Raw genomic sequence first — 26,691 nt, 5'->3', positions numbered from 1 at the left:
AGTTGTGATGGTGAGAATTAGTATTGAAGACTCATAAGATTTTAAGTCTGATTGGTTTTGTTCTATGTTTAATGAAGTAAACCTAAATACATGTATTTGTTATCTTGTTGTTATTCTATCTAAATATGATATATGAAGTTGCACTATTTTTTAGACCAGTTATCTACTTGATAGTTTACCAGAAATAGCAGTGTGTTGTCAGTGAGGTCCAAAAACTTAACTGCAATTACTCCTTAGTTGCCAGCGTAGTGAGATCTTCAAGATTGCTTTAAATTGAATTAATTACTTACAAAGTATATTAATTGAAAACCAAATAACATTTGGTTACGTCTTTCCAAAAAGCTTATCTTAAATTTCTAGAAATTGCTGCCTTGTAAATTAAAGTTATAATCTCGAAGATCTCTGTTTCGTTCTCTTTGGCGGCATCTATGGCGATAAACAGTAATTGCGAGAGCATACTTCCAGATATCCAGACAGTGCTGCATGTGTGACGTCCACTTCGGCTCCGGATGTAACTCTTGATTTTCCTGGCTGGCGGTCGCTTTCCTTTTTAGACTGTTTGCCTTCATCTGAGCGTCGAGTTTGTTTCTTTGTGTGTTTGTTGCTTTAGCTCCGCCTACCCTCTCTGGCAGACCAACCACTGCTGTCTGATGGAAAACGCGTCACTAACTGGGCGCCGCTTGTGATTTTTTCTGTGAAAGTCAACACAGACACCCAGTCTGTAATACTGCAAATGCAAAGGCTTTCATCAGTGGGCCATAGACTCAATCACCATTGTGTTATCTCATTCGGCAACAGATAGTGACTTAACAGCCATTTATTTAAATGAAAATCTTCAAGATTATCACTTTAAAGCATCACATTGTGGTTTGGAGTTTTGAATACATTAAAAAAAAGTTTTTTGCTGGTGTTTTTTATTTGTCCATGTTTTTATTGTTGCTCTTGGTTTCAGTACCCCAGCTTCACATATTTTATTTTATCTTCGTTTTGTGAGCAACACTAATATTCTTGTCTTTTAATAATTATATTTTTCAGGTTAGAAAAAGAATACACTACAATCAAAACTAAAGAGATGGAGGAGCAGGTGGAGATAAAGGTCGGTGGAGTTTGTTGAGTGTTTAAAATAATGTCCTGAAGGCTCCAGTGTGCTCATTTAGTTTCATTTGAGTTTGTAATCTGTTGTTTTGCAGAGGCTGCGGACAGAGAACCGGCTCCTGAAGCAGAGGATAGACACACTAGAGAAAGTGAGTGTTTGTCACAGGTTCTCCGTCACCAGACAAACCATCAGACAATGCTCCCTGCTCATCAACATTACATTAACTCATCCAGCTGCGTATGCTCACACATAATGCATCTCCTCCTAATGATGGAGCCTTACCTTTCACTAACTGGGCTGTGTTAGTTGAAAGATGTGTATTGACTACATCATGGATTGACTGCTCGGTCTGGGGAGTTTTCTGACTGTAGATACAGTCAGAAACAGACGCCAGATATGCACTTGTTGTAGCGCTGACTGCCTGTGGGCCCTGAGTAACTTCTGTTCCACCAGACACCACTAACTGAAGCAGAGACTGTAACAAGCCTGTTTGGAATGTGAAAGTGGCTGCTTGATGCTGTTCAAGCTGATACAAAGCACTGCATTCCCAGTTGCACTGTTTGTATCATTCTGCATCCATTTGTGTCTTTTTGACACTCCTGCTGCCAGGCGAAGGCACCATGCATGAGGTCTGCCATGGATAGCTAAGGGTGTCTGCTACGCCGCGTTTGCCTGCAGGGAGGAACACTGTGGTCTAATCGAATCTGTTATTCAAAACCAGCTCGAGTCTGCTGCTCTGTCACCTAACTCCCAGGATCCTTTTAAACGCTTACTAACTCTTCAAAAGCTTGGATGAACCTCATTTAACTACAATAAAGCCCAGAGCTTCAGTTGAACTTAACAATACAAAGCTCCTCAGCACTTTTACTGTGCTGTCGCTGCACCATACCTTACTTTCTGCTTACACGAGAGCTGTCCTTTGCTTCTTCCTGTCTGAAACCTGTCATTGTGTTCCTGCACCACTTAATTTTTTCAATTTGTCAACAGCTTATTTGCACCTTTTTCACCACATCTGCATGCAATGTTCCTTTTCTACCCCTGAATGTAAACATCCATTAACCATCTGTGAAAAACAAACGATTCTTAAGGGGAAATGAACATTGCATTTCTTCTCTCAAACAATCAATTGTTCTATGTGTGCTTTAAACTGTCTCGGATTGTCTCTCTCTCTCTCTGCTGTCTCTTGTCGATATTTCTGTTTTGTAGGAAAGTGCTTCCTTGGCAGATAGATTGATCCAGGTATATTCCCTCATTTTCTCTTTACCCTTGTTACTTAATTTTGCACCTTTCTTTTTCTTCCTCTCCTTATAGCCTTGCATGCTTATGATTGGCAGAATGAAGGACAAAGTAATAATGCAGAACCTATTAAACTCTTTTGATTCTTTGAATTAAGACCTAAAGCAGATTACTGATTAGAGTGTAAAATAAATGCATGAAATACCACATTGTGGCAGACAAAGTCACAAATCATGCTGAAAAAAGCAAAACAATTCTAATATAAATCACATACTGCTTGAGTTAAAAAAGCATGTCCTTAGAAAAACCCGATCCCTCATCTTCACTTCTGATTTGCCCCCTCATTCGTCCTCTCGTTTCATTTCCTGTCATGCTAACTTCACCCCGGCTCGGTTGGTTATGTCCCAAGGGACAAGTGACTCGAGCTCAGGAGGCGGAGGAGAACTACCTGGTCAAGCGGGAACTGGCCACAGTCAAACAGCAGAGCGAGGAGGCCAGTGCTCAGCTGGAGCAGGCCATGAAAACCATCGGGCAGCTTCAGCAGCAGCAGCAGCCACATGTGGTAAGGAGGGACATAGCGTCCCCAGCTGGCAAGTTGCATCGGCTCTGATCCTGCTCAGTCAGTGGCAGGAGCCGTGACTTTGAAACTGCAATGTTTCCCGGATCAGTTTGTGTTGTGCAGTAATGAAACCTCTGGCTGATCATTTTAAGATCGTGCTGTGAGCTAAAATTGACACATGAGTAAGAATGTGTTTCACTAGAGTTCAAATAAGCCACGGTTTTCCCCCACCGCCCTCTTGGCACTTACTGCCTAAAAACAAAACCCGTGGCTGAGCAGGGCTTCTCTTTCACTTTGCACATCGACTTTGGGTGAAGATCTGTTTTGGCATGCATGAATTCAAATTGTGACACGGAGTACGACACAGTTCAGCCACCATTTCCAGTCCTCTGCATTCTCAGAAATGTATTCATGAATTTGTAAGCAGTTGTCTTACAGGCTGCTGGATTTCACACATTGCACCCTGTTCACAGGCTGTGCTCACTGCATATCTACTCACCTAACATTGTGAATTATTGATGGTTGGATTCCAGATGATAATGTGTATGCATTAACGTGTTTTACATAATTGGCTATCTTGCTTCACAATGAGCAGTCATGAATTATATATGTAAAAGTGAAAAGCAATGTCGATGTTGATGTCAGCTGGAATTAAGGATGAAAGTCTTTGCAGTGACGTGTCAAGAGGTCTGTTATCTAGAGCTCGACCAATTTGGGATTCTTTTTTTGGACTGATAAGATAAATATTTAAAGAGGAAAATTAACTGATTTCAGATATTTTTGTGCTGGAATGAAAAGGGCGTTTTCTACAAGAACGTTGCACTGATATGACAATGCATAGCACCTCAGAAACATAGAGTACTTTATTTATCCCAGAGAGGAAATTACATTAATACATACATATGTACATTACTGCTTTCTTAACTAGTGAACATTATTAAAGAATATTAAGCGCTATAAATTGTCAACAAATTCTAGTGCAGACCACCATCTGCTCAGTTACATGTGACTGCAGGCTCTAAACTATGGAGTCTGAGTGCGCTCTACTGGACAAACTAGGGGGTGACACAATTTCTAAAATTGTATACTGTATTATATTTTGGCACATATTAGAAAACATATACGACCAAAGTGATATATCTGTGGTAGGCCTGAATCAGCATGATAATACTGGACGAACAATGTATCAGTCGGCTCTAGTATTTTATAAATACACTATCAGCCGACCCTTTTCAAAGGACTGGAATTATTTTTGGACCCTGTTTTACATAACTGGAGGTTTAAAATTATGCTATCCATCAAGTGCCAACTTTGAGGACACACAGACATCAACACTGCCTTGCTCTCTGTGCTCACTCAGTCTCATGTCCTGTTATAGAAAGGAGCCCCTCGCTACTCCGAGGAGTCCGTCCTGCAGCTGGAGAGGGAGCTTGTGCAGGCTCGGTTGATGGAGGCCGAGTCTCAGTGTGCCCTCAAGGAGATGCAGGATAAGATCCTGGATATGGAAAAGGTTGCTATCTTAATACATTATGTGCTTTCTAATCTTAGCATTATTATTATACAACCTGGTTATATTATTGTAGAGCTATAAACATAATGAATCTTACACAACGTCTTCAGAGGAACACGTCTCTACCAGATGACACCAATGTGGCTCGTCTTCAAGAGGAGCTGATAGGAGTGAAGCTGAGAGAGGCTGAGGCTCTGACCGGCCTTAAAGAGCTGAGGCAGCAAGTCAGAGACCTGGAAGAGCACTGGCAGGTGAGCACCATAGCGTACCAAATCAGTACATTATCTTTGTCGGACAAGTCAAAATGAAAAGGTGACTGACTGTAAAAACACTCCCCAGCGTCACTTGGCACGTACTACGGGCCGCTGGAAGGACAGCCCCAAAAAGAACACCCTGAGCGAGCTGCAGGATGAGCTGATGAGCGTGAGGCTGCGTGAGGCTGAGGCCCAGGCAGAGCTGCGAGAGACACGGCAGAGGATGCTGGAGCTGGAGACACAGGTCAGAGGTCACATCAGGACACATTAACCTGGTCAAGCTGGTTTATTCTTTTGATACATTTACAGTTATGCATTTTAGATTCTTAGCTTTTCGAGCCAATTTCATTACTCTTAAGAATAAAAGGTTTACTGTACTATTGGCTCTTCAGTGAGTAAGCTGGATTTACAGTTTTTCCAATAAATCTTAAATGGGCAGAAAAATAAGTGACTTCTCTACCTGTGTTGGCACAGCATATCCTTCAGAGGGCAGCAGACATCTGTTCTGAACAACTCAGAAACTTGAGCTTGAAGCAGTGCAGGCAGTTCTCCTCATGCAGTTTTGTCACTCAATTGTTTCAATGAACGAAAGTTAAATTAATATTGTTTTTGTCTTTAATGTGCCACCTGTGCTCACACAGAATCAGATTCACAGTAACCAGCTGCGACGGGCGGAGCAGGAGAGTCGCTGTCTCCAGGAGTGTGTGCAAACACTGACGGTGCAAAACAAGGACCTGCATGTGCAACTGCAAGAGATCAAGAGGAAACAAGCTGAGATTGAATGCAAGGTAAAACTCTGCTGCTGATATGCAACATTACACTTCATTGTATATGCAGGGGGAGATACAAGGTCTTTTATGACTTAAACTAAATACAATAAAAAAATAAGTATTTATATATAAAATCGTATATTACAAAAATCATATAATTAGGGGTCAATTCCAAATCAAGAGGGAGGAGGCGACTTGTTCTATTGTCAGTGGTAGTATTGTATTCTGATGGATCTGCTGATGCTGCTAGATTTCTCCATCTCTCAGGGAATTTCCCCCACATCCGACTCACACATATACAAATAGAAATGCCAATAAATCATGTAAAAAAACACGTTTTCATAACTGGCCATTCAGCACCAAACCTCCCCGGGGCTCTGGTAGAACTGTTGTTGAAATAACGTCTTTGGGTTTTTTTTGTTTCCCCTCAGAGTAAAGAAGAGGTGATGGCAGTGAGGCTGCGGGAAGCTGACAACATTGCTGCTATGGCTGAACTCCAGCAACAGATCTCAGAGCTTGAGATTCAGGTAAAGTCCCAACGAACTCCTCGCTGTGTTTGTCTGTCACACTCCTGCCTCTGCACCAAGCTAAAGATTTCCTCGACTCCTTCACAAACCACATTTATAACACGTAAACTTCCCTCTGACAAAAAGAGAAGTTTTGCATTTATCAAGTGACAAAACTGAGTTATTCTTATTTTCATTAATGAGAGGAAGACCGTTTGGTTGTTCAGTATGCCGTTAAAATACGTTTGTGGAGTTGATTTTAATGCAAATAGTAAAAAAAAATCATATTGTTTAAATCCTCAGTGTGTTCTTTTTTAATGCTTTGGCTACATTGAACACATGTATAGGAACAATGAAAATATGAATAATAGAGGGAATTTGAGCATTAAAAATTCAAATGTATTTCAAAGATTAAAAATAACATGGAATTAAACTGAATAGAGAAGGATTGACAGCTCTTGTGTGTTTCTTATGAAACGTGTTATGAGTGATGGGCTTCCTGCGTTTAAGCGCTGTCGCAGTTGTTTTCATGTAAGATTACTCATTGATTTGAAATGGGCCGGGCTCTGATGGAAAAAGATATCACGGATTCCCGTCCGCCAATCAGAGTTTCACGATATAAGAATCTGAAAGAGTTGATGTGTGCTTTGCTTCAGTTGCCAAGGAGACGCCACTGTCACTCACATATAATCAAACCACACCTAGCAGTCCTGCTGACGCAGATTAGCGTTATTCCCCTCTTATTTGAAATGTGACTTGTTGCTTAATTCGTTATGAATATGGAGATCGATTATGACATTATGACGTTTTCAGATGCTTTAAAGCACAGATAGGGCATTAGTTAGAAATGCAAAGTGATGCTGATTGTAGGGTAGATAGCACAGTGCAAATTTATTCAGTCCTACTTCTAATCTAAACTTCAGTAAAAGAACAAATCCACCTGAAGCAGACTTTGCACATTTATTTATATATACAAAACCATAATTCTGTATGACAAAGTATCCAATAAATGTCATTAAGGAGGAATGTATATTACAAAGATGTATATTATTTTTGTTTGGTGAACTGTGTTTAAAGAGCTGTCATGAATTTTAATGAAGCTGATTAGACTTTAATATAAACGTATTCACTGTATGAACTAGAGCCTGACCTATATTGGATTTTTGGGGCCGATGCCGATTCCAATATTAGGGAGTAAATAAATGCCGATGTCGATATATCGGCATCGTATACAAAACGTCTTAATTTGCCGTTGAATGAGAACAGTCCACGTGCGTGTGTGTCTCACTGCTGGAAGGAGCTGCAGGTGTGCTGCGGGCGGAGTAGACAGACGCACACACCTGGCAGCAGCGCGACGATTGCTTATTAAAACAAAACCCTGTATCTTCCTGCGGAGTTATACGGAGGTGTAGACGTGTAAGCTTGTTGTTTAGAGCGTAACCGCTGTGAAACTAGCAGACAATAAAGCTTAAAGCTCCTGTGCATTCGTTATTATCAAACTTAAAACAAACTGAGAGCCAGACTGTACACACGAAATCTTGTCTGCGCAGTTTACATGCGCAGAGGGTAGAAACAGCGGTGCTCTGAATGCAAGCTTTCTTTGGCTGATTACTGTGATTTTAACATGAGTTTGTTGTTCACAATGTTTCGTTCTATATGGGAAAGATCTTTTTATATGGGAAAGATCTTTTTTTAATTTTACTGTATGGGAAAGATAACGCTTCCTTTCACTGTGTGTGCTGCTCTGCTCAGCTGTGACGCGCACTCTGGCAGTCATAGGGACGTCATCATTTCCCATCATGCCTGCCGCCTAGTGCTGACTGAGTAGTTTAAGTTGTTAAGTTTGCTATTTATGTTCCAAAATGCAAAAAAATATTTTGTTAGTGTTTTTAATGTGTCTGTTTACAACATATGTTCTGCATATGTTCGTAATTGTCATTTTTGTGCAGGTTTATAGTTGTAACCGTGAATGAGGAGGCTGTTTCATTTTTTGACATCAGCCGTATTTTGCTAAAATGAATGAGAGTCTGGCTCCCATGCTGCCAAAATTAAAACTGCGCCCTCTGCTTGTCAGGAGGTGCACTGGCTTTTACCCGCAGCACTGCTAAAATTAAATCTATATATATCGGAGCATATCGGAGGACTTCTACGCTAATACCGATATATCTGCGAAGTGCAAATATCGGCAGATAAAATCGGTTGACTGATAAATCGTACGGGCTCAGTATGAACCAGTCTCAACAAGCAAGCGTAAAAAAAACAGTATTTATCCCCAAACAGATGTAGCACTACACACAACAAGGGTGACCAAAACAAATACAGGTGCTGCTCCGCCAGCACTCAGCAGTTCTGAATGATAACAGATCGTCTCAATCATGATGAGTTTAGGCTCATTTGCAGGCTCAACACTTAGAAACCGACACCTTTCATGCATTGAAGACGTAGTTTATGCAAAGTGTGAACGGGCTATAGAGGATGATTTTCTATCTTTATCTGGTCACTTAAAATGTCTCATGATTATGTTTGTGAAGAAGCGTATGTGTATGATTGAAACATAATCAGGTCTTTAAGCACACGACATGGGCACACAGAAGGCCTATATCTATATCAAAGATTCAGTTTGTCCACTGTTGAGTTTATGAGGAAGTTCTGGAAGTTGGTTTGTTGGTTGTAAATTGTTGGTACTTTACAAAATGCTGGACATGAGATCAACATGTTCTTTTTGGTTTTTTTGGAAGTGGACTGAAGCATGTTGGATAAAAGAATCATTTTAGACGAGATTGTTTAGTCAATAATGAGTAAGTGTCTGACACTTGTTTTGAAACTACGTATGTGCATATGTCCTGTGGAAAAAACATTTTTAATAAATTATTTACATGTATAAATGTCAGAGGCAGTGATTGTATCATAGTACCCACCCTTTTGATCATTTCTTACCAGAGGCACGTTTAGCAGCACGTCCACTTTTGAAGTCATGTGCAGTTTTGTTAAATGACTCAAGTTCTTGACACCATAGATTCTTACTGTCAGGCCACCGTATTTCCCCCTTATACTTCTGATGCATATCATACTGAGTTGTTTTTGCAGTGTGAAACAGATTTTGTTCCGGTGTCACATTGTTGCAAAAAATAATTTGAATACATCATGCAAAAGTGTTGTGGCTGCACAAACTGCCCAAACTACTATTGTGCTCTCATGTTATTTAACATGTAGGTACTGGTCAGTGAAAACGGTTTGAAATCAACCGTGCAGATAGGAAACACAAGCAATGAGCAGAAAGTGTCCAATAGCTGTTAAAAACAGCAGAAATGTGACTTAATTCTCAGACTGCAGCGGTACTTGGAAGGAAACCTTTAACACAAATATAGTATATAAATATAGAGATTTTATTAACAAAGCATGAAGTGTATTTATTGCCGATATTGAGTGTTAATACTTTACTGTAAGTCGCTATATTCAGCATTAATTAGCAGTACATTAACATGAAATAAGTGGCTTATACCCGAGTACTATAATGTTCATGTAAGCAGATGAAAGTCAATAAATGACAGTGTTGTACAACATATAAGTATAAAATATGTCTTCATAGGGCATTATAGTTATTGGTAAATGCTGCACACCAATAAACATTTAAAATGTCCTTATATCAGCACACAGCCACATTATAGTGCGTTATTAACCCTTTGTTACATTTTTATAGCGTGTTAATAAATGCTGAACAGTGGTTGTTGTTGTTGAGTTTAAAGTGTCTTATCTGGAAGCTTGGACTATTTATAAGTACGACACCTACAACTTCTCACAGCACACACAATCACACAGTGTGGTCTGAGGTTTTGGTTACTAAGTGATGGAGCCAAAACATGCAACACCAGAAATTTACCACTACCGCCCCCGCACTTTTCACAATCTGCATGCTGAACTCTCTGTTAAACGTGTCAAAAACAAGCAAAAGCCAAAAGCTTTAATTAAACCCTATTTCCTTTATTTTTTTTATCATAAGAATCTAAGAAGTGTTTTCACACATATGAATTATTTTTCTGTCAGGGGCATGTCTTTGAATCTAATGGCTGAAATCACTGTACCAGTTCTGGCTTTTTGGTCTGTGGTTTGGTTACTTCTCTATAAGTTGTGGGTGAAAACAGCTTCACTTACAAGAAAATAAAAGGGAAAAAAAATCTGTTGCCTTGCCTTCTTTGTGAGAGATGGTGTGATGCATGTTGCTGACAATTTGCAGCTTGCTTTATGATGTGAGAGGTCAGCGTTTGATCAGATAAGCTCAGTCTAAGACTAGATACAGAGTGTAGAAGAACGAGCAGTGGCACTTATAGGTTACTTAAACATTAAGGTGACGTGTACCTTATTGTCATTTAAGAACAGCACACATCCTGCAGAGATTGAATAAACAGATTCAAATAAATGATAACAACCACTAAGTAAAGTCGTCACTGAAACTAAGATGTCTCAGAGGGTCTCTGTGTAACACTCTTTCACTATCACTGCCATTGCCTCTGTTGAACGCCACAGCAACACTCTGTGCTGATAGGAAGTGGTTTCTCGTTTTGAAGCAGAGGCTCTACCAAAGGTGATATGCATGGTTTATTTTGAGGTTTCTATGACATGCTCAGAGATTTATACTAAATGTTTTAGCTTGTAACTGACACTCTCATTTATTTTTTTAATTAAATGAAATGTAGCTTTATCATCATTCTTACAAAAAAGCTAATTCTAATGCCCACATCCGGACAACAATTTAAAACTTCATCATGGCCCTTGTAAAAGTATTATTATACTTCTTCAATGAGAGGCTAATACTGAGACTGAAAGGTTAAATTATTGTACAAATATAACCGAACCAAACATTTTCACATATGCGTCACATATCTCTGTGTAGATTTTTTATAAGCTTATTCATCTTTTCCACACCACCAGTTCACAAGTCCAGAAAAACACAGTATTTTGTCAAGGTGGGCGTGGTTTCCACAGGACGTAGCAGCTATTTTACCAAACATAACCGAACTGTTACCATCCCCCGAAACAGAACAGGTTTGATTATTTTTAAGCACCAACATTATTTGCTTAAAAATTGATCAACAGTCAGGTAAAAGTCATTTGAAAATCTGCAGGGATGTCTAGTCCCAGTCTTTGTAAATTCGATGATCACATATCTATAAAAACCATTCCTGATTGTAGTTACAGTTAGGCATGAGCTTTCCTGTAGGTTTAATCTTGGGGTTAAATCAAAGATTAGGTTATTACACAATTTATCAGGTTGCAGTTTTGCTTTCTTTTCCAAAAAGTAACCAGAAGACGCAATGCAAGCCAATCAGGCTACCTTGCAATAACAGTGGAGATGCTCACAAAGTGACTCGCAACACATCATTTCGAATGCAATTTCAATGCATATCATTAAAATTACCTTAAAGGGCTGCGATTTAGCTCACTCAAGATGGGTGGATAAAGATATTTGTGATTATTGATGCATGATGTGCAAGATAAACTGCCATTGGTACAGATTACACATTTTACTTGACATTTATTTCTATGTCATTAGTTGCATTTCCACCCTTCCTTTTGCTCCTCTTTCAACAGACTTTGAATGAAGTCTCTCTGAGACGTTTGTTGACCTCGGCCACGGCCTGACACCTGTTGATTCACACAGCTGAACATGAGGAAGTGTCATTAACTGCCTCCTGCATCTTATTGTTGCAGTTTTGGAGCTGTGAAACCTCAAAAACACCAGATTTTTTTAATAATCTCACTTGTGAAGCGACCCCCCCAAAAAAAAAGCCTTTTGGGACCTGCCATATTCAACTCCATTTTACCACAGGAATCAGAAGCCCTGTGTATATTTTGGGGTGTTGGTTGGACAGAGAGGCACTCGTTGTCACCTCTCTGTGATACTGAGTGCTGTGTGCACATCTTCCCTTTTTGGTCTCAGTGTAGAAGCGGCAGGTTCAGGGTTGTGACTGACGTTTGAAATAGAGTATCTGTTTGTCTCCAGATGTCTTCACTGAGGAAAGTAAACATCTCAAAGTGGCTGTTTAACTGTTAAAGCTAACAACAAGTTGCATCCCCAGAGGCCCCAGGAGGAAATCACAACAGCACAAATGACACTGTTTTGTGTTTCCCCTGACATCTGTCACTTTGGTCTCCTGCCTCACAAGAAGTGCACTCTGTGATGTTGCTGTTTTAGGAGCAGGACTCTCGTATCTGCGGCTTTTTGTCCTGCCTGTACAGTAGTTCAGTGGATCTTGAACTTATTTAAATAATACCCCTTTTGAAATGTTTTCAGCCATGTAACAACTGTCCAGTGCAAAAATACTTTTGGTAGAAAAAAAGAGGTAAATTAAAGAGCTAATCCATCAACAACAACCTTGTAACTCAAAAACATATCATGATGTGGCTTCAAGCAACTGTTGGCCAATTTGTCCCTGATAAGAAGCATAAAGCCTGGGGAGGGCTTTAGCTCATTTAGTTTGATCCCCTTAAAATACATCGATTTTTAGGCTCTGTTTTTGCTTTTGTTATTACTTCTTTTCCCATGTTTTCAGCTGAATTGCTTCAACTTCTCAACTGCAAATCTTGATTCAGGTCTTTCATTTACTATTGTAAATGGCTTTGCACTTACAGTAAACAAACCTACTCTTGGACATGATTGTTTGTTGCAAGAGTTGAGACTTGTCGATTAATGATTGCATCGAAAACTAGGAATGTTAAATATAAGATGTGTTTTATGAAACATTTACTTTTTTTGTAATTATTTGTATGATGAAGGACTTCTCAGAGGATGTTTTTTCTTTATGACATTCATTTTATTTTATTTTTAAATATGCAGGATTGATATTTTCCTACTTAACATTTTTATTTAAATCTCCCTCAGCAGAAAACAGCAGTAGTGCAAAACAATTAATATCCCTGTGCACTTACGCATATTTTTTTTACAACTTATTTCCAAGTTTAATCAATTTGTTCTCGAGATAAATGTGCCTGTATCACCGAGAATCACTGTTCACTCATGTCTCTTCTACCAACAGAAAGAAGAAGGAAAGGTCCAAGGCCAGCTGAACCACACAGACTCGAGTCAGTACATCCGCGACCTCAAAGACCAGATATCAGAGCTCAAACATGAGGTGAGACTTTCAAAACAAGCTGAACGTCCATTGGTGTTCACACTACCTTATTTTGCAGCCTTTTTTTTCCCTTCTTTCTACATATTCAGATTTTGTTGTTGCCGATGCTTTGATCTCGCATTTCAAAACATTCAATCAGATATGGTTTTGTCTTTGAGGCCAACAGATTAGTACAAGTGTAAACTACACCCAGAGACTTCCTGTGCGGAGTTAAAACTGCGCATGACTTGTTGACACCTCAACAGTCATCACCTATAGATCTTTATAGAGGGTTTTACCAGGTTTGTCACAAAGTAGAGCTAAAATAAATGACAAAGACGGACGTACATTTACCGTCTAAACATTAAAACTGAAGATCTTACGTGATGAATTTAACATTAGAAAATTGAAGGTATCTCTTAATCTACCTTAGACCTTTAATTCTGTTCTTTTTTTAGTGCTGCCTGCCTTACTGTTTGTTATGCATGTAAGGGCTTCATGTATTGTTTCAGCAGCAAAATAACAAAACACATTGTTTTTTGCAAAGCACACAGCATACTCGCTGCTGTGCATGCAGAGTCTGCGTGTCACCTGCCTGTAAATATACAGGATACACAGCTACTGTGACAAGTAATGTAACCTGGATGTTCGACATTTCTAAGTGCATGTATTCCTGTTATCAGTGGCACCTTGTCCCTGTGCTGTGGCTACATTTGCAGACCATTTTCCAGAGTGCATATGCAGCGTAATGTAGCCCTTTAGTGGCTACACAAGGATACGTAAGGTTGTATGAGTAACAGTGTAGAACAAGACATTGAGTTTCCGCCCTGCAGCTCGTCGGTGCCCTAATGTGAAAGTGCTGAACACAAAACACACACAAAAATCGCAGTAACCACATCTATCTGAAGATCGTGCCAGCATACAGATAAATCTGTTTGCTGCTTTACTTTAAAACGTTTATCTCGTCTGCGCTGAGATGCCTGTTTATCTTTCACTGATTAAGCATCGGTTGAACATTATTACCAAGATTACCAGTAAACAACACAGCTGCGACACTTTGACTTTACAATTCACAATATATACCACAAAAAAAAATTGCAATGTCAGCTTTTTTTCAATATGCAAGGTTCAACATCTGTACACTCTTATGACAAGTTTCTACTTATTTATGATTGACTCCCACATCAGGATTATTCACCATTATTAATTTACAATAAGAATAACATATCTGGACTTCTGTGGCCTTACTGAAACAAAACAAGGACACCAAAAAAGAGCTGGAGAGTAGTGGTTCTTTTCCCCTCACACTTTGTTTTGCCTGGTTCAGTTTATCTTAACTCTCTATGATCTCAAGCACCTGCAGTGAGCAAACCTGAAAGCTGAGAGTGGTACAATGAAACCCACCATGCTCGCCCTCACAGACTTAGAACCGGCATCATATTGCTGGAAATATTGACTGCAGACGGTCATGTGTTGGTTAGTTCACAATTTCCTTGATGCATGGAAACAACAGGAAGCCAGAGTGCCAAGTTTAGACAGGTGCAGGTAGACGTAGGCTTTTTGTTTGTCATTTTGTCTACTGAGCTCTGAACTGGCCTCTGACTGCGTCTCTTCCCACATGTCTGTCTGTTGAATGGCAGGCTGACTCAGGTAAGTTGGTGCAGATGTAACCTTGTGACCTTCAGTGGTTCATCCCGACTATTGTGTAGCCACCACGCTAGCTCTGTTTGGGTTTGTTTAATTACGCATGGTGGATGTGACCTTTTATTCATTAATCAAACCAAACAGCAAGTCCTCCCTTTAAGTCTTTCCACGTGTAAAGCTGAAGCATGCTGTTAGAAGACGAGCACAAAACTCGATTCAAATCTTGTGTGTCAAAGTTTGTCTTTTGAGTCTGGCCAGAATTTTCTCTTTGCTTGAGGCAGATTGAGAAAAGAAACCGCAGATCAGCACTAGCTGCGATGTGTGTTATTTTCCCCCATCAGCCATGCAGCGGCAGCGAGCCCTCTATGTCTCTGTGCTACAGTAAGAAGTGAAGTACATTTACTAGAAAAGTTAATTAGACAAACCACATAAAGGTGAGATTCATGATGCGTCATCAGAATTGTTTTGGTTTCACAAGAGAAAAGACTTAAAGGAAGAGGCGTGAGTTTGGTTAATGTACAATGGGTTAACTTACCACCTGTAATGAAGAGCAGAGAGCAGTCATTTCCTTTAAGTTTACTTATGACAGGTTCAGGACTGTCTGTCATGCAGTCTCAAATGGAGCTAGACCTCACCCATGAAAAAACAAAATACAATAATTGTGTCCCTGATCCATTCTACATGCTGATTCTGAGCAAGTTTTGAATATGTAATGATTTCACTATGGAAAAGTGTCAACATTAAAGTGATCATCTTGAAAATTTTCATTTAAATAAATGTCTGTTAAGTCACTATCTAGTGCCAAATGAGGTAACACAATGGTGACTGAGCCTGTGGCCCACTGAGGAAACCTTTGTATTTGCAGTATATAGTATTATTAAGGACTGGGTGTCTGGTGTGACTTTTGCAGTGGTTGGTCTGCCAGAGAGGGTAGGCGGAGCTAAGCGGCTGCCAGTCTCTGCACGTGTTGCGAGTAAACAGTAATCTACTATGGCTGAACAAACAAAGAAAAGATGGATGACTACAGATACAACTTCTAAAATAAGGGAAAATCCAAATAAAAAGAAACAAATTCACAATATTGGTAATCTGTCAATTTGTGACCTTGTGAAATGGGAAGTGGTCTCACAAATCCCACATCAGTCTGTAGTTCAGCTGCTCCAAAGATGTTGGTGTTCATGTTGTTCTTGTATCCTTTCCTTTAGTTTAGATGGTGAATGATACAGATTTCTTGTATAGTAACTGCAGAAATAGTGTAGTATGTAAATGATCATGTAGTAAATACGTTATTGGTCTGTAGTATGGAATTGGGACACAACTGGTATCTTGTAACATTGTTCCCATTTGATTTGTGGTGAAGTTGCTGCTGCACGTTACATTTGTGAAACCTCATCTCATCCTGTACTGTTAGAATATCCCTGACTGCCAAATATTTGACCATATTGTGCTCACATCATATCTGTAGGTCTTTGTTCTCTCCCTCCAAAGTGACATATGTATCTGGCTCATGCCTGCATGCAGAATCAGTCCGTGTGTTCCTCCTAATACTCCTTCCTCTTCCTCTCACAGATTTGCTGCTTAAAAGGACAGAGGGGCTTGGCCAGTCAGTCCACCTTTGATGGCATCCACATCGTCAATCACTATGTGGCGGATGATAGGTCTTACCAGTCTTCCGATGAAGATGGAGTCAAGGACCCCATCCTGCAGGGCAACCAGCAGAGGAGCGGGGGTCGTATCAGACTGCGGCCAAACCTCCCCGACACCGACAGTGAGGAGGAGGATGAGGACGAGGAGTCCCTGCGACTCTCTGTACCTCAGAGCAGCAAGTCCACCACCGTGTGATGAGCAGAGGACAGACGCTGTCAGCACCCAGCGAGGGAGCGGTGTTCCCAGCAGCCATTTCAGAGGAGACGTCTGGATGTGGGAGTTCTGAATTTCAGAAAGAAAATGCATCATTTCATATCATGAGAATCACACTTACGGATTGAGTTTATTTAGTTTGTTTGTAGTTTTTGTTTTTCTTCCTGAGGGCAGCAAACACCACTGACAGAAGCAGATCATCAGCATGGACCTCAGTAACATGAAGCGTATCAAACTCAACGGGGCTACAATGTCCAGAAGAGGACATCAAGCCCTCCTGTAGGTACAACACAGACAGAGAGACTGTGCAATAAAACCTTTTATGCTATATCACACACTTCATCCAACCGGTTTTTATACTTTTAAAAGCATTTTATAAATGAACATCTAACATGTATCGATGCCGTTACTACTACGTATCCATCTTGCAAAAGCAGAAGTGCACAAGTGCTGTGTGTGTATATATATCTATTGTCCTGACGAGCTTGGTCACAGGCTGGTGCTGTGTCAGCCCACGTTGACTTTTTGGCCTTAGCAGAAGCCGCATGCCTTCTACCAGGGCTGGTGAAGCACGAGGTCAACCAGACATCTGCATACTTGTAGATATGTAAATGTGTATTATGTTTTTTTTTTTTCAATTCCTTTTGAACTTGAAAATATGTATCTATTGCATATCTTAGTTTATATTGTACAATGCAGAGAGAAAAAAAGGGACATATAAGTTAGTTTAACACGGTAACCCGAACAACAAATCCCGTTAAAGAGAGGAGTGGGGTGAATGGTAAAAGAACAACTGATTTTTCTTCATTAGAAGACTTTGGCTTGTTGTTATTCCTGAAAAGTTAAAGTAAATAATCTATGAAAGTGTAATTATGGCCAGGTATAAGGAAAAAGGTTAAGAAAAGGAGGTTAAGTTGAATCAAAATAATGTTGAATGTCAAGAATAAAGCTGAAATCTATAAGAAAAGTAGAATGTCAATAGTAAATTTGGACTTCCATTATGAGTGCCAGGTATAAGAAAAAAAAATCCCAGGTGGATGGTTTAAGAGTCACTTTGTAAATGACTCTCATTTGACTTTATACCTGGCCCTGCTTTGAAAGTTTAACTACTACTCGACTTCAAAAGATCTCCCCTCATATTTTTTCCTTATGCATGGCCCTAATCGTGTTCAGACCAAAAGCTAAGCAAATGTTTCTCCCTGAGTTACCTGCATAAGTTTGACAGCAACATCATTTGTGTTCATTCTTGTTGGATAAACAAAACCTGCTAATATTCACCCTTCGAGATATGTATGGAAACTGTCTGGATTGACTTTAATGATACTTCTTGCTGCTTGAGGCTGACCCATGCCCAGTTCTATGGCCTGTTGGCTATGATAGGCTCAACCAGGCGTAATAAAAACAAATGGGTAAAAAACATGCTAAAATAAATACATCATGATGCAGATCTTTAAAAGTAAAAATAAATGCTTTCTCCATAATCAGACTTGCAAAAATGCATGTTTTTTTCAATGCAGTCAATCTCAGGATGTCAGGAGAATCTCAACTCAAAGGGTTTTGCACGACAGCATCACAGATTTCTCCCTGAAGTTAAAATGAATTTGCCTGGTTTGCGTTGCCTGGCATCAGTTTGCATCGTCTTTGTGTGTTGTTGTGTTGAAATGTTTCTATGCTTTTGGTCTGAACACGCTTTAATACTCTTCTGTTAAAGTCAGTGCAGAAAGGGGGCAGATTAAGTTCTTCACTATGGTGCTCTTGTTCTTTGACACATCCCAACTTTACTCTCGAAATGAGTCAGTCAAATTTAGCACATAGTTCATTTGGTGAGTCAAGCATGAGTAATGCCTATCATATGTTTTGCTTCTCATAAATTGCACATGAAATAGATGACAGCCCCCGGGAACTTGGGAGATGAATCTGCGATCACACAACATGGTACACTTTAAAAACACAATCTGGACGAGGAACTGTCGAGTGTTACCAAAGTAAAAGCACTGTATTCTGCACCGTGCTCATCCACAGGCCCACTTCCACTCCATTTCATGCCCAAGGACCTGGATGTGTAAGACTTTGAATTTCTCTGATTGTCTGTATTTGAACACTAACTCCTGTATTCAGCGAAAGACGAGGTGGAAGTGAACGCAGCAGTGTTGGCAGTCCATGAAACAGAAAAAAATAACAAGATACCCTGTGTTTGTTTGATGGGAACACGTTATGGCACTTTTTGAGTCTGCAGTGCAGTAAGGACACACATGATGGCAACACTATGGCGCAGTCAGCACACTCTGGAGACTACATGAGATTTGTGTGTGCGTGTGTGAGTGATGAGTTCACAATAAAAACGTTTGATAAACTCCTTCACTGGTGTCTCTCTTTAATTTAATCAAATGTAGGCAGCAGACCTCCAACCTTCCTCCTCTGCCACACGTCGACTGTGAGAGTGTGTGATGTTGAGTCTCAGCTCTGCCTTCCTCTTGTGAAGATTCTTGCTTAGATTGAGCGCATTCAGGAAGTGATTTCTCGCGGTTTTTCAGAGCTCAGCCTCCAGTACTGATCATTTCAAGCAGAAAACCACACTTTAAAAGAGCGTTTCTCTTTGGGAGCTCTGGAGGATCAACCAGGTTTGTATTAATGCCAACTGATGATTTTATTTTAATTTGACTTTGAGCACAGTTTGTAAAGCCGAAAGTGAGCAATTTGTAGGTTTATTGTATTTTTTTTTAATGTATTGCAGTGATTGACAATGCGCTGATATTTTGACGCTGCAAAGTAACAGTTAAATTTCATATTTAAATTTAATCAGGCTGGTTGAAAAAAACGGGCAAGTTTAGTTTTCACACCTGCCAACAAGACGCGTGTCTGATTAAGCTGTCATGTAAAATTCATCATTTCGGCCTTTATCTGCAATTTTGTAATTACATCAGCCGAATTTGAGTTAAACCCCGTCTTTAAAACAGTACAGGATACATGTTACTACTGCTGTTTTTTTAATATATATTTAGAATTAGAAATATTTTTCGACTAACCTTATTTTCTGTCCAAATTGTGCGGTGTGTCCTGAAACGTGCAAGATCGCATTTACACCAGAGACTGAGGCTGTGTGTAGGAGGCATGAATCAATCGGCTGTTTTCACATGAAGAGGCGTTTTTAAAAGTTGCATTATAATAGCGTGCAAGAAAGTTTGAATAAATTATTCATTGAAAAAAAGGAAATGTGTTTAAACATCCAAAAAAGTCATTCTAATTTGAGACACTGGCTTATTATTATTAGTCATATTGTTATTATTATTGGAGCAGTATATTTAACTCATATTGTCACGTAACCTGGTAGCTTTTATCACGCAGCGTCCTCTCCGCCGGCCTATCGGTTCTCCCCGGGCAGCAGGACCTGTCTGCTTCGCTTTTTTTTTTATCGGTTTGGGCTTCATATCTTCACTGACACTGCGTCCGGAAGCCCCGGCCGTGATGCGTCTAATCGAGCTGGGACATGTGGCGCTTTGATTTCCTGCTCATCGTGGACTGATAGGCTGGTTTTTGCCTGCAGCCGACAAGTGAAACTGTATTCAGTGATCTGTAACAATCACAGATTTAGTCTATAAGATTGTGTCCGCACGCTAAATCTGAACCAATGAATCCTTGTCTTCAATTTTGCGAAAATATTTACAGTCATAGATTTGACATGAGCAGATTTAATGATACGTAAATGTGGATGTAGAAGATGTTAAGTGAAACGATTTTGGTCAAATGGAGCTTCAGAAATATAACTTAATTTGAATTTTGACGCCTATTTAAAGAAAACACAATTAAAACATCCATTAAAACATTAACGATTTTATGTTGTGTTATTATTATTGCCTGATTGTCTTGTTATAATCAAATCCCCCCTCGCTATATCACTGTTACAGTTTGGGAATTTATTAATTCCACCTGCGATGGCTAAAAGGCGCCAGGACGCACGACCCTATCCTTTGTCCTGTGCGTAATGACGCTTAACAGGCGTAACCATTTGCGTCCTGGAGGGCAAACTGAAAACAAATTGTCTCTGTTTGGGGCTTCTTTCTTTTGAGTGTAAACCTCGCGGGGTAATGTGATACTGTCACCGCAGGCGTGAAGACGGTGAGTGTCTGTCGCGTAATAACAGTCTCAGGCCCAACAGAGCACCAGACCAGTGTACCAAACTCTTTCATCTGCAGACCCCTGGAGCCCGAGGTTTAAATAAAGGTGCATTTAAAAAGAGATTTATATTAAATCAACGTCATAGCCTGTATCAGATGATGGAAAAAATAGTCCCTCGTCACATCATTATAGCCGGTAAACCCCCTGCATGAATCTACCGGCTAAACTGGTGTAAGTCAATGCATTTCCAAGTAAACGTAATCTATATTAAGCATATGAGGCCACTATGAATTCAGAGTTTCCCCCACCCTTTCATTTTACCACTACATGCTATATGCAGCCTCTCAGCAACTGACGCCCTGGGGTGCGCCTCCACGTTTCCTCTCCCCCTGTTAGATTGAGTAAGGCGCTGATAAGGCCCGTATCACTCCTCCTGATTGCCACGGGCTCCTCTGGAGACACGAGCCGCAGTCTGATCCGGGAGGGACCAGCTGCCCCGGGCGGTGGGCTCAACGCTGAAAAAAGTCCGGATTCAAAGGCCACTTACATTCTGACTTTTGTTCTGAGTATAAAAGATAGAAGGTGTCTGGCACAAGCCCTCATGTTCTGAAGTGAGGCCTGGAAAGAGTGAATTTGCATTGCGGAGAAGGTGAAAAGAAGTCGCCCCCGCAGCAGACTATTTTCCTCTCACCTGTGACCACAGCACACGCGCTGACTAAAAACACCGCATGTGGATATTTTTTGCAGTGGAGGAGCCGCTGCAGTGACACCTGTCTGCGCAACACCTGGCAGACGGGACAGACCGTGTTGCGCATGCTCCGCCGTCAGGTTGAAATCTCTTAAAGCACTTGAAACCGCATCTCCGCAGCAGTCCAGCGGAGATCAAATCCTTGCAGGGTTCAGACAGCGCGCGCAGCACTCTTCTATGCAGCGGGATTTTCATCAGTGATTTGTCTGCTCTCAGATCAGAGATGCCTCGCTCCTTCATGGTGAAGAGTAAAAAGGCGCACAGCTACCACCAGCCCCGGAGTTTGGAGGATGACTACAGCAGGCTGGACTCGATACTGGCGCACATATGCTCAGGTTTGTGCAAAATGATCCAGTTTTAAAATGTTCTTTGTTGCGCAAAATGTGTCTTTGAATGCTGCATTTTATTCCTATATTACGTGATATTGTTTTCTACAGTAACATGAGTGAATTGTAATTTTTGAAGGCTGCCTGCAAAGTTTCACTGATTTAACAGTTTAAAATACTTCAAAACTTGCGCGCAATTTACTGTGCCTTTATTTTGTTTTGTGAAACAGAAATTACGATTTGTACTGAGATTTTACACAAACAAAAAATGATTTCCATGAATACATTTAACGACAAAATAACAACAGAGACACGTTTTATACTCTGCTGCATCACTATTATACATAAGAAGTGAGGCTAAACTGGCCTTACCATTAGTCATTTTGCGCACCTAATAATCTTTTTAATTTTTATTGAATTTAGTTAATTTTCCCACAGTGACATAATTATTATTATTATTATATCAATAATAGTTTTTAAATCTACAATCGTGCCTCACAGTGCATATTACGTTTGTGCAGAGACAAACGCACTCACTTCTTTTCTGTTAACCTGCTGGCTGTGCTCCGTCTCTCCCCTCAGAGGTGGATAAATTCCCGGATGACACCGACATGTCGGTGGACAGGTACGGTCTCTCTCCGGACTCTCCCCTGGGCGACGCTGCTGATTTCTCCCCGAAGTCCCCTCTGAGCTGCGCCGACAGTCTGTGCGGTCGCTCATCGGACTATGAGGACTTCTGGAGGCCTCCGTCCCCCTCTGCATCACCGGGTACAAACACACACCACACAGACGCAACACAGATAAAGTGTGATGAACGTTATTCTTACATTAAAAAAAGATTAAATCATATATTATATTTTTCTAAGATTTCTACCTGAAAGATATTGTGAGATTTTTATTTTTCAGCGCTTTATGGAGCCACTATAAATGGTCTCATCTGTTAGGGTTCTTTTTCATTTTTTCATTTCATTTGCATTTACCCGCAAATACTACTGAGGCTTCTTTTAAGCTCTTTTTGCCATGTTTACTACCTGTCAATAACTCCAGTTTTCCAATTCTCGCACATTCCCTCTTCTTTATTTAATATTCTGATCCCTAAAACAGGATCATCATCTGGGATTTCTCTGAGAGAACATTGCATGACTCTTTATGTGCCGGCTGGCCCTTTGGGGCCCTGGAGGCACCCAGCTTTAACCATGTCAATGGCTTCATTAAAATTTAATCTGTTTCCCTTCTCCAGTTGATTCGGAGAAATCCCTCTCTCCTCTGGTGGACGAGACGCAGCCCTTCACTGTTCCCTTTCGGCCGTACGCCTGGGGCAGCTACCCAGGGCCAGGACTGAGGCCCCTGGTGCAGCAGAGCCTCCATCCCAGCATGGATGTGGACAGGGACCCGGGGTCTATTTCTTTCTATGGTGACAGGAGCACCCACCCGGCCTTGGACTCATACCGGACTCTTGGCGAGGAGGTTTATGGAGACTACAGGAGGCACGCGGCTGCTCTGCTGTTTCCGGAGGGAGGCCTGCACGGGAAAGCCCACAGCGCGAAGGCCCAGACCAACCTGCTGTGCTCCAGCCTGATCCTCAACGGGGCCTACAAGTGTGTCAAGTGCAGTAAGGTGAGGATGGGGATAAAAACCAACCCTCTGCTGTTGTTTTGATTAAATAAATGTATGGGTGTCAGCCTATGCATTGCCAAAATAAATAAATACAAAATCAAATGATCCCGATGATAACTGTTTAAGAAAACACGAATTAAATGATCTTGAGCAAGACCCTTAAAGGCTCTATGGCTGAGGCTGACCTCTGACCTCCCATCTTAAAGAGATTTCCCAAATGAAATAATTAGACTCACTTATCTCTTTCCACCAGGTGTTTTCCACTCCGCACGGTTTGGAAGTGCACGTCCGCAGATCGCACAGCGGCACCAGACCGTTTGCTTGCGAAATCTGCGGTAAAACCTTCGGGCACGCTGTCAGTCTGGAGCAACACAAAGCTGTGCACTCTCAGGTAACCTCACACTTTGAAACTAAAACAAACCCGCATCCCCGGAACTAACACCTTTTCTCTAAGTACGCATCTTCTCGTTGCCCATGCCTGCTAGTCTAACCCCACTATGCCTCTGCTCACGTTTCAGGAAAGAAGCTTCGACTGCAAAATATGCGGTAAAAGTTTCAAAAGGTCATCCACTCTGTCGACGCACCTGCTCATCCACTCCGACACTCGGCCGTATCCGTGCCAGTACTGCGGGAAGAGGTTCCACCAGAAGTCAGACATGAAGAAACACACTTTCATCCACACAGGTGAGTGGAGGAAAGGCAGCTTGTGTTGCTTCGAATAACAAAACATATGATCGAAGTTTAATTGATATTCGAATTATTTTGTTGTTTGCTGGATGTCTAGTATCTGTGCGTAAAAGTCCGACATCTCGATGAAAGAATACAGAATTTATCTTATGTTCAATTAAAGATAACCCCAAATAACACATCTTCCTTAAACGTGTTTTTAAGGTGAGAAGCCACACAAATGTCAGGTGTGCGGGAAAGCGTTCAGCCAGAGCTCCAACCTCATCACACACAGCAGGAAACACACCGGATACAAACCTTTCGGCTGCGACCTCTGCGGGAAAGGCTTCCAGAGGAAAGTGGACCTGAGGAGGCACAAAGAGACGCAGCACGGACTGAAATGAAGCGAAATTATTCTCTGCACAAATCCTGTCATAATATTATCAGACTGTAGAGTCTTTAAAGTATTATCACTGATACGAGGACATCTGAAATCACAGGCAGAAGACATGTTTTCAATCTGCCAGCGTGAGGACGTTTCTAGGATCAAAACTCACTGATCCACGTTGTAAAAACCTGCTGTTAAAGTGCATTGGAAATAATATAACTATTTATTTATTTTAATAAGAAAACGTTACGGACTTTTCGAAGTGAAGACACCGAAAACACTAATTATTTTCCAGATTATTCCAAAGGTCCATAAAACCAGAGATAAGCTGGGAGCTGTGAGAGCCGCAGATGAAATACGATGGCGCGTGATGAAATAGATCCATCATGTTTACATCGACCGATAGGAATCAGCTTCTGTGGGCTTTAAACCCCAAAATATTTGTACCCTGATCGACAAAAAGCTAACAGAGCAGCAAATCTGCGCCTCTCCAAAGACCCGAGGCGCTCTCTGTTTTCAGTTTGAAGGCATGCTGGCAAAACAGCCTCCTCAGACTGTGTGATTTAATAAACAGGAGGCCTTACTCACAAAGATGTTATCTTCATCTTCTACATTTTGCACATTTTACTGTCATAATGATTTTTAAAAATGTATTATTTTCTCCCAAGTCTATTTTATTTTCTGGTTGGTTTTATTGAAATTTAAAAATGCAATAAAATCTAAACGTGAAAGGATCTAAGATGACTTATTTTGAGACATTTCCGTTGAGTTTACTGGTCATTTTATTCAGTTTTCAGCACTAAATCTGAGCAAAAATCCCCAGAATTTTGACACCCAAGTCTTATTTTCTGTTTGGTTTTATTCAAATTAAAAAACTGCAATAAAATCTAAATGTGAAATGAACTAAGGTGGCTTTTACTGATTGTTTAATTCAAATCAACAAAAAATCCCCTGAATTGATCATTTTTGACACCTTACAGACTGAAGCCTTGTGTACAGGCCGTGTAAAGTATAATTTAATGTGTTTTTTATATAATAGCAATGAAATGATCAAATAACTGCTTCATTATAAATCAGCCACCTACCTAACAACAATATAATCTTTTAAGATCTTAGCTTTAACAAAGTGTTTAGGTGAATAAAAGCCACAGACACAAACAAAGAAGAATCAGGACATCTCAGCATCTTGCTGCCGTGATTGTAAATGCCCTGAGGCGACTGCAGCTCCTGTTTGTTTTGACCACTGCAGCCAAGTGTTTCTACCTTAAACAGTCTGAGCAGATTTAACCGTTAACCAAGTGTTTTTTTACCCTCATGGCCGTTATTTCAAAAAACAAAGGCAAACCGAGTTTGGGCAGGAAGCTGGCAGACACACAGAGCAGCTGTGATCCTCTGAGGGATCACTGCCGGGATGGAGTGTCGCATACAGTTTACTAGAACTCTGTTTAAAGAGACGAGCAGTGGTGGTTTAATCTGAGGCCTGTGGGTGGATCGCAGGACATCAGTTATACAGTTTGAAATCAAGCAACAATACATCCTGTTAAGACTAAGACAATTATGTTAGACAGATGGTGAGTGACACAAAGTATGATAACTAAAAATCATTTAGTCATCATCAGAAAGTCTTGACACAAGCTAAATAAAATAATCTGACAAAAAAGCTTTCACGGCCATAAAACTGCCAGTTAGTCGAGTTTACACACGACACATGACTGTCTAAAAAGATGTAATAACAAAAAAAATCATTTGATCCGTTTACCGTCCAACAAAGACAGAAAGGAGGAACAATCAGTAAGTCGTCCTCCCTCAACATTGATTGAAATCACTGACTCACCAGGATTTCCTCCGCCTCACTTCCCTCAAAATCGTACAACATCCAGCCTGCGAAAATACTGAATATTTTAAACCCCCAGATGAACAGACTGAAGGAGAACACAGGAAAAGGCGAGCTCATTTTAAAGCCAGACTTAATGGAGCTGTGCACCTTGGTGCTGTGATGCACAGAGGGAGCCGTGTCATTTATTCTCTGTGCATAAAAATAAACTCCATGTTCATCACGTTCCCCGTCTTTAAATGTGTGCTAAAAGTGGCTCATTTCACTGGAAATCTGCAGATTATATAAAGGATATTACTGAGCGTGACAGAGACAAATGCTGCTATCTGAAAAAAAGAAAAAAAACACTGTTCAGACTGAGTGATGTCGAATCTGCTCACAGGGGAGGAATGAGGCTGAGTTTGCCATTAAGTGCCTTTAACACTCGGAGGCAGCCTCAAGCCAACAGCCGG

At 40.7% G+C, this 26,691-nt stretch overlaps 2 protein-coding genes across 3 annotated transcripts in view; both read left to right on the top strand.

Annotated features, from left to right (window-relative positions):
• The window catches only part of evi5b (ecotropic viral integration site 5b), a 42,244-nt gene extending 23,352 nt beyond the window's left edge, over nucleotides 1-18,892 (top strand). Inside the window, exons 10-20 of one of the 2 annotated variants that reach the window (XM_069680480.1) lie at nucleotides 1,036-1,096; nucleotides 1,191-1,244; nucleotides 2,303-2,335; nucleotides 2,742-2,894; nucleotides 4,270-4,401; nucleotides 4,512-4,652; nucleotides 4,741-4,899; nucleotides 5,297-5,443; nucleotides 5,857-5,952; nucleotides 12,966-13,061; nucleotides 16,254-18,892. In XM_069680480.1, the coding sequence (XP_069536581.1) occupies nucleotides 1,036-1,096; nucleotides 1,191-1,244; nucleotides 2,303-2,335; nucleotides 2,742-2,894; nucleotides 4,270-4,401; nucleotides 4,512-4,652; nucleotides 4,741-4,899; nucleotides 5,297-5,443; nucleotides 5,857-5,952; nucleotides 12,966-13,061; nucleotides 16,254-16,526 (1,345 nt within the window). In that variant the 3' untranslated portion in view covers nucleotides 16,527-18,892. The remainder of the gene's footprint in view (nucleotides 1-1,035; nucleotides 1,097-1,190; nucleotides 1,245-2,302; nucleotides 2,336-2,741; nucleotides 2,895-4,269; nucleotides 4,402-4,511; nucleotides 4,653-4,740; nucleotides 4,900-5,296; nucleotides 5,444-5,856; nucleotides 5,953-12,965; nucleotides 13,062-16,253) is intronic. The other variant, XM_069680481.1, reaches the window with a different exon arrangement.
• Nucleotides 18,893-21,607: 2,715 nt separating this feature from the next.
• On the top strand, nucleotides 21,608-24,974 carry gfi1ab (growth factor independent 1A transcription repressor b). Its single transcript, XM_069680488.1, has 6 exons — nucleotides 21,608-21,743; nucleotides 22,317-22,502; nucleotides 22,975-23,351; nucleotides 23,605-23,742; nucleotides 23,870-24,035; nucleotides 24,243-24,974. The coding sequence occupies exons 1-6, from the start codon at nucleotides 21,632-21,634 to the stop codon at nucleotides 24,419-24,421; spliced, it is 1,158 nt and encodes a 385-aa protein (XP_069536589.1). The 5' UTR covers nucleotides 21,608-21,631; the 3' UTR covers nucleotides 24,422-24,974.
• The last annotated feature ends 1,717 nt before the right edge of the window (nucleotides 24,975-26,691 follow it).

This window comes from Semicossyphus pulcher, unplaced genomic scaffold, assembly GCF_022749685.1.
Source record: "Semicossyphus pulcher isolate SPU_LCO1_2020_fin unplaced genomic scaffold, fSemPul1.0.p SCAF_4, whole genome shotgun sequence".
Taxonomy (NCBI): Eukaryota; Metazoa; Chordata; class Actinopteri; order Labriformes; family Labridae; genus Semicossyphus; species Semicossyphus pulcher.
Note: the sequence above shows the minus strand (reverse complement) of the source record. Positions and strands in the feature narration are given on the sequence as shown.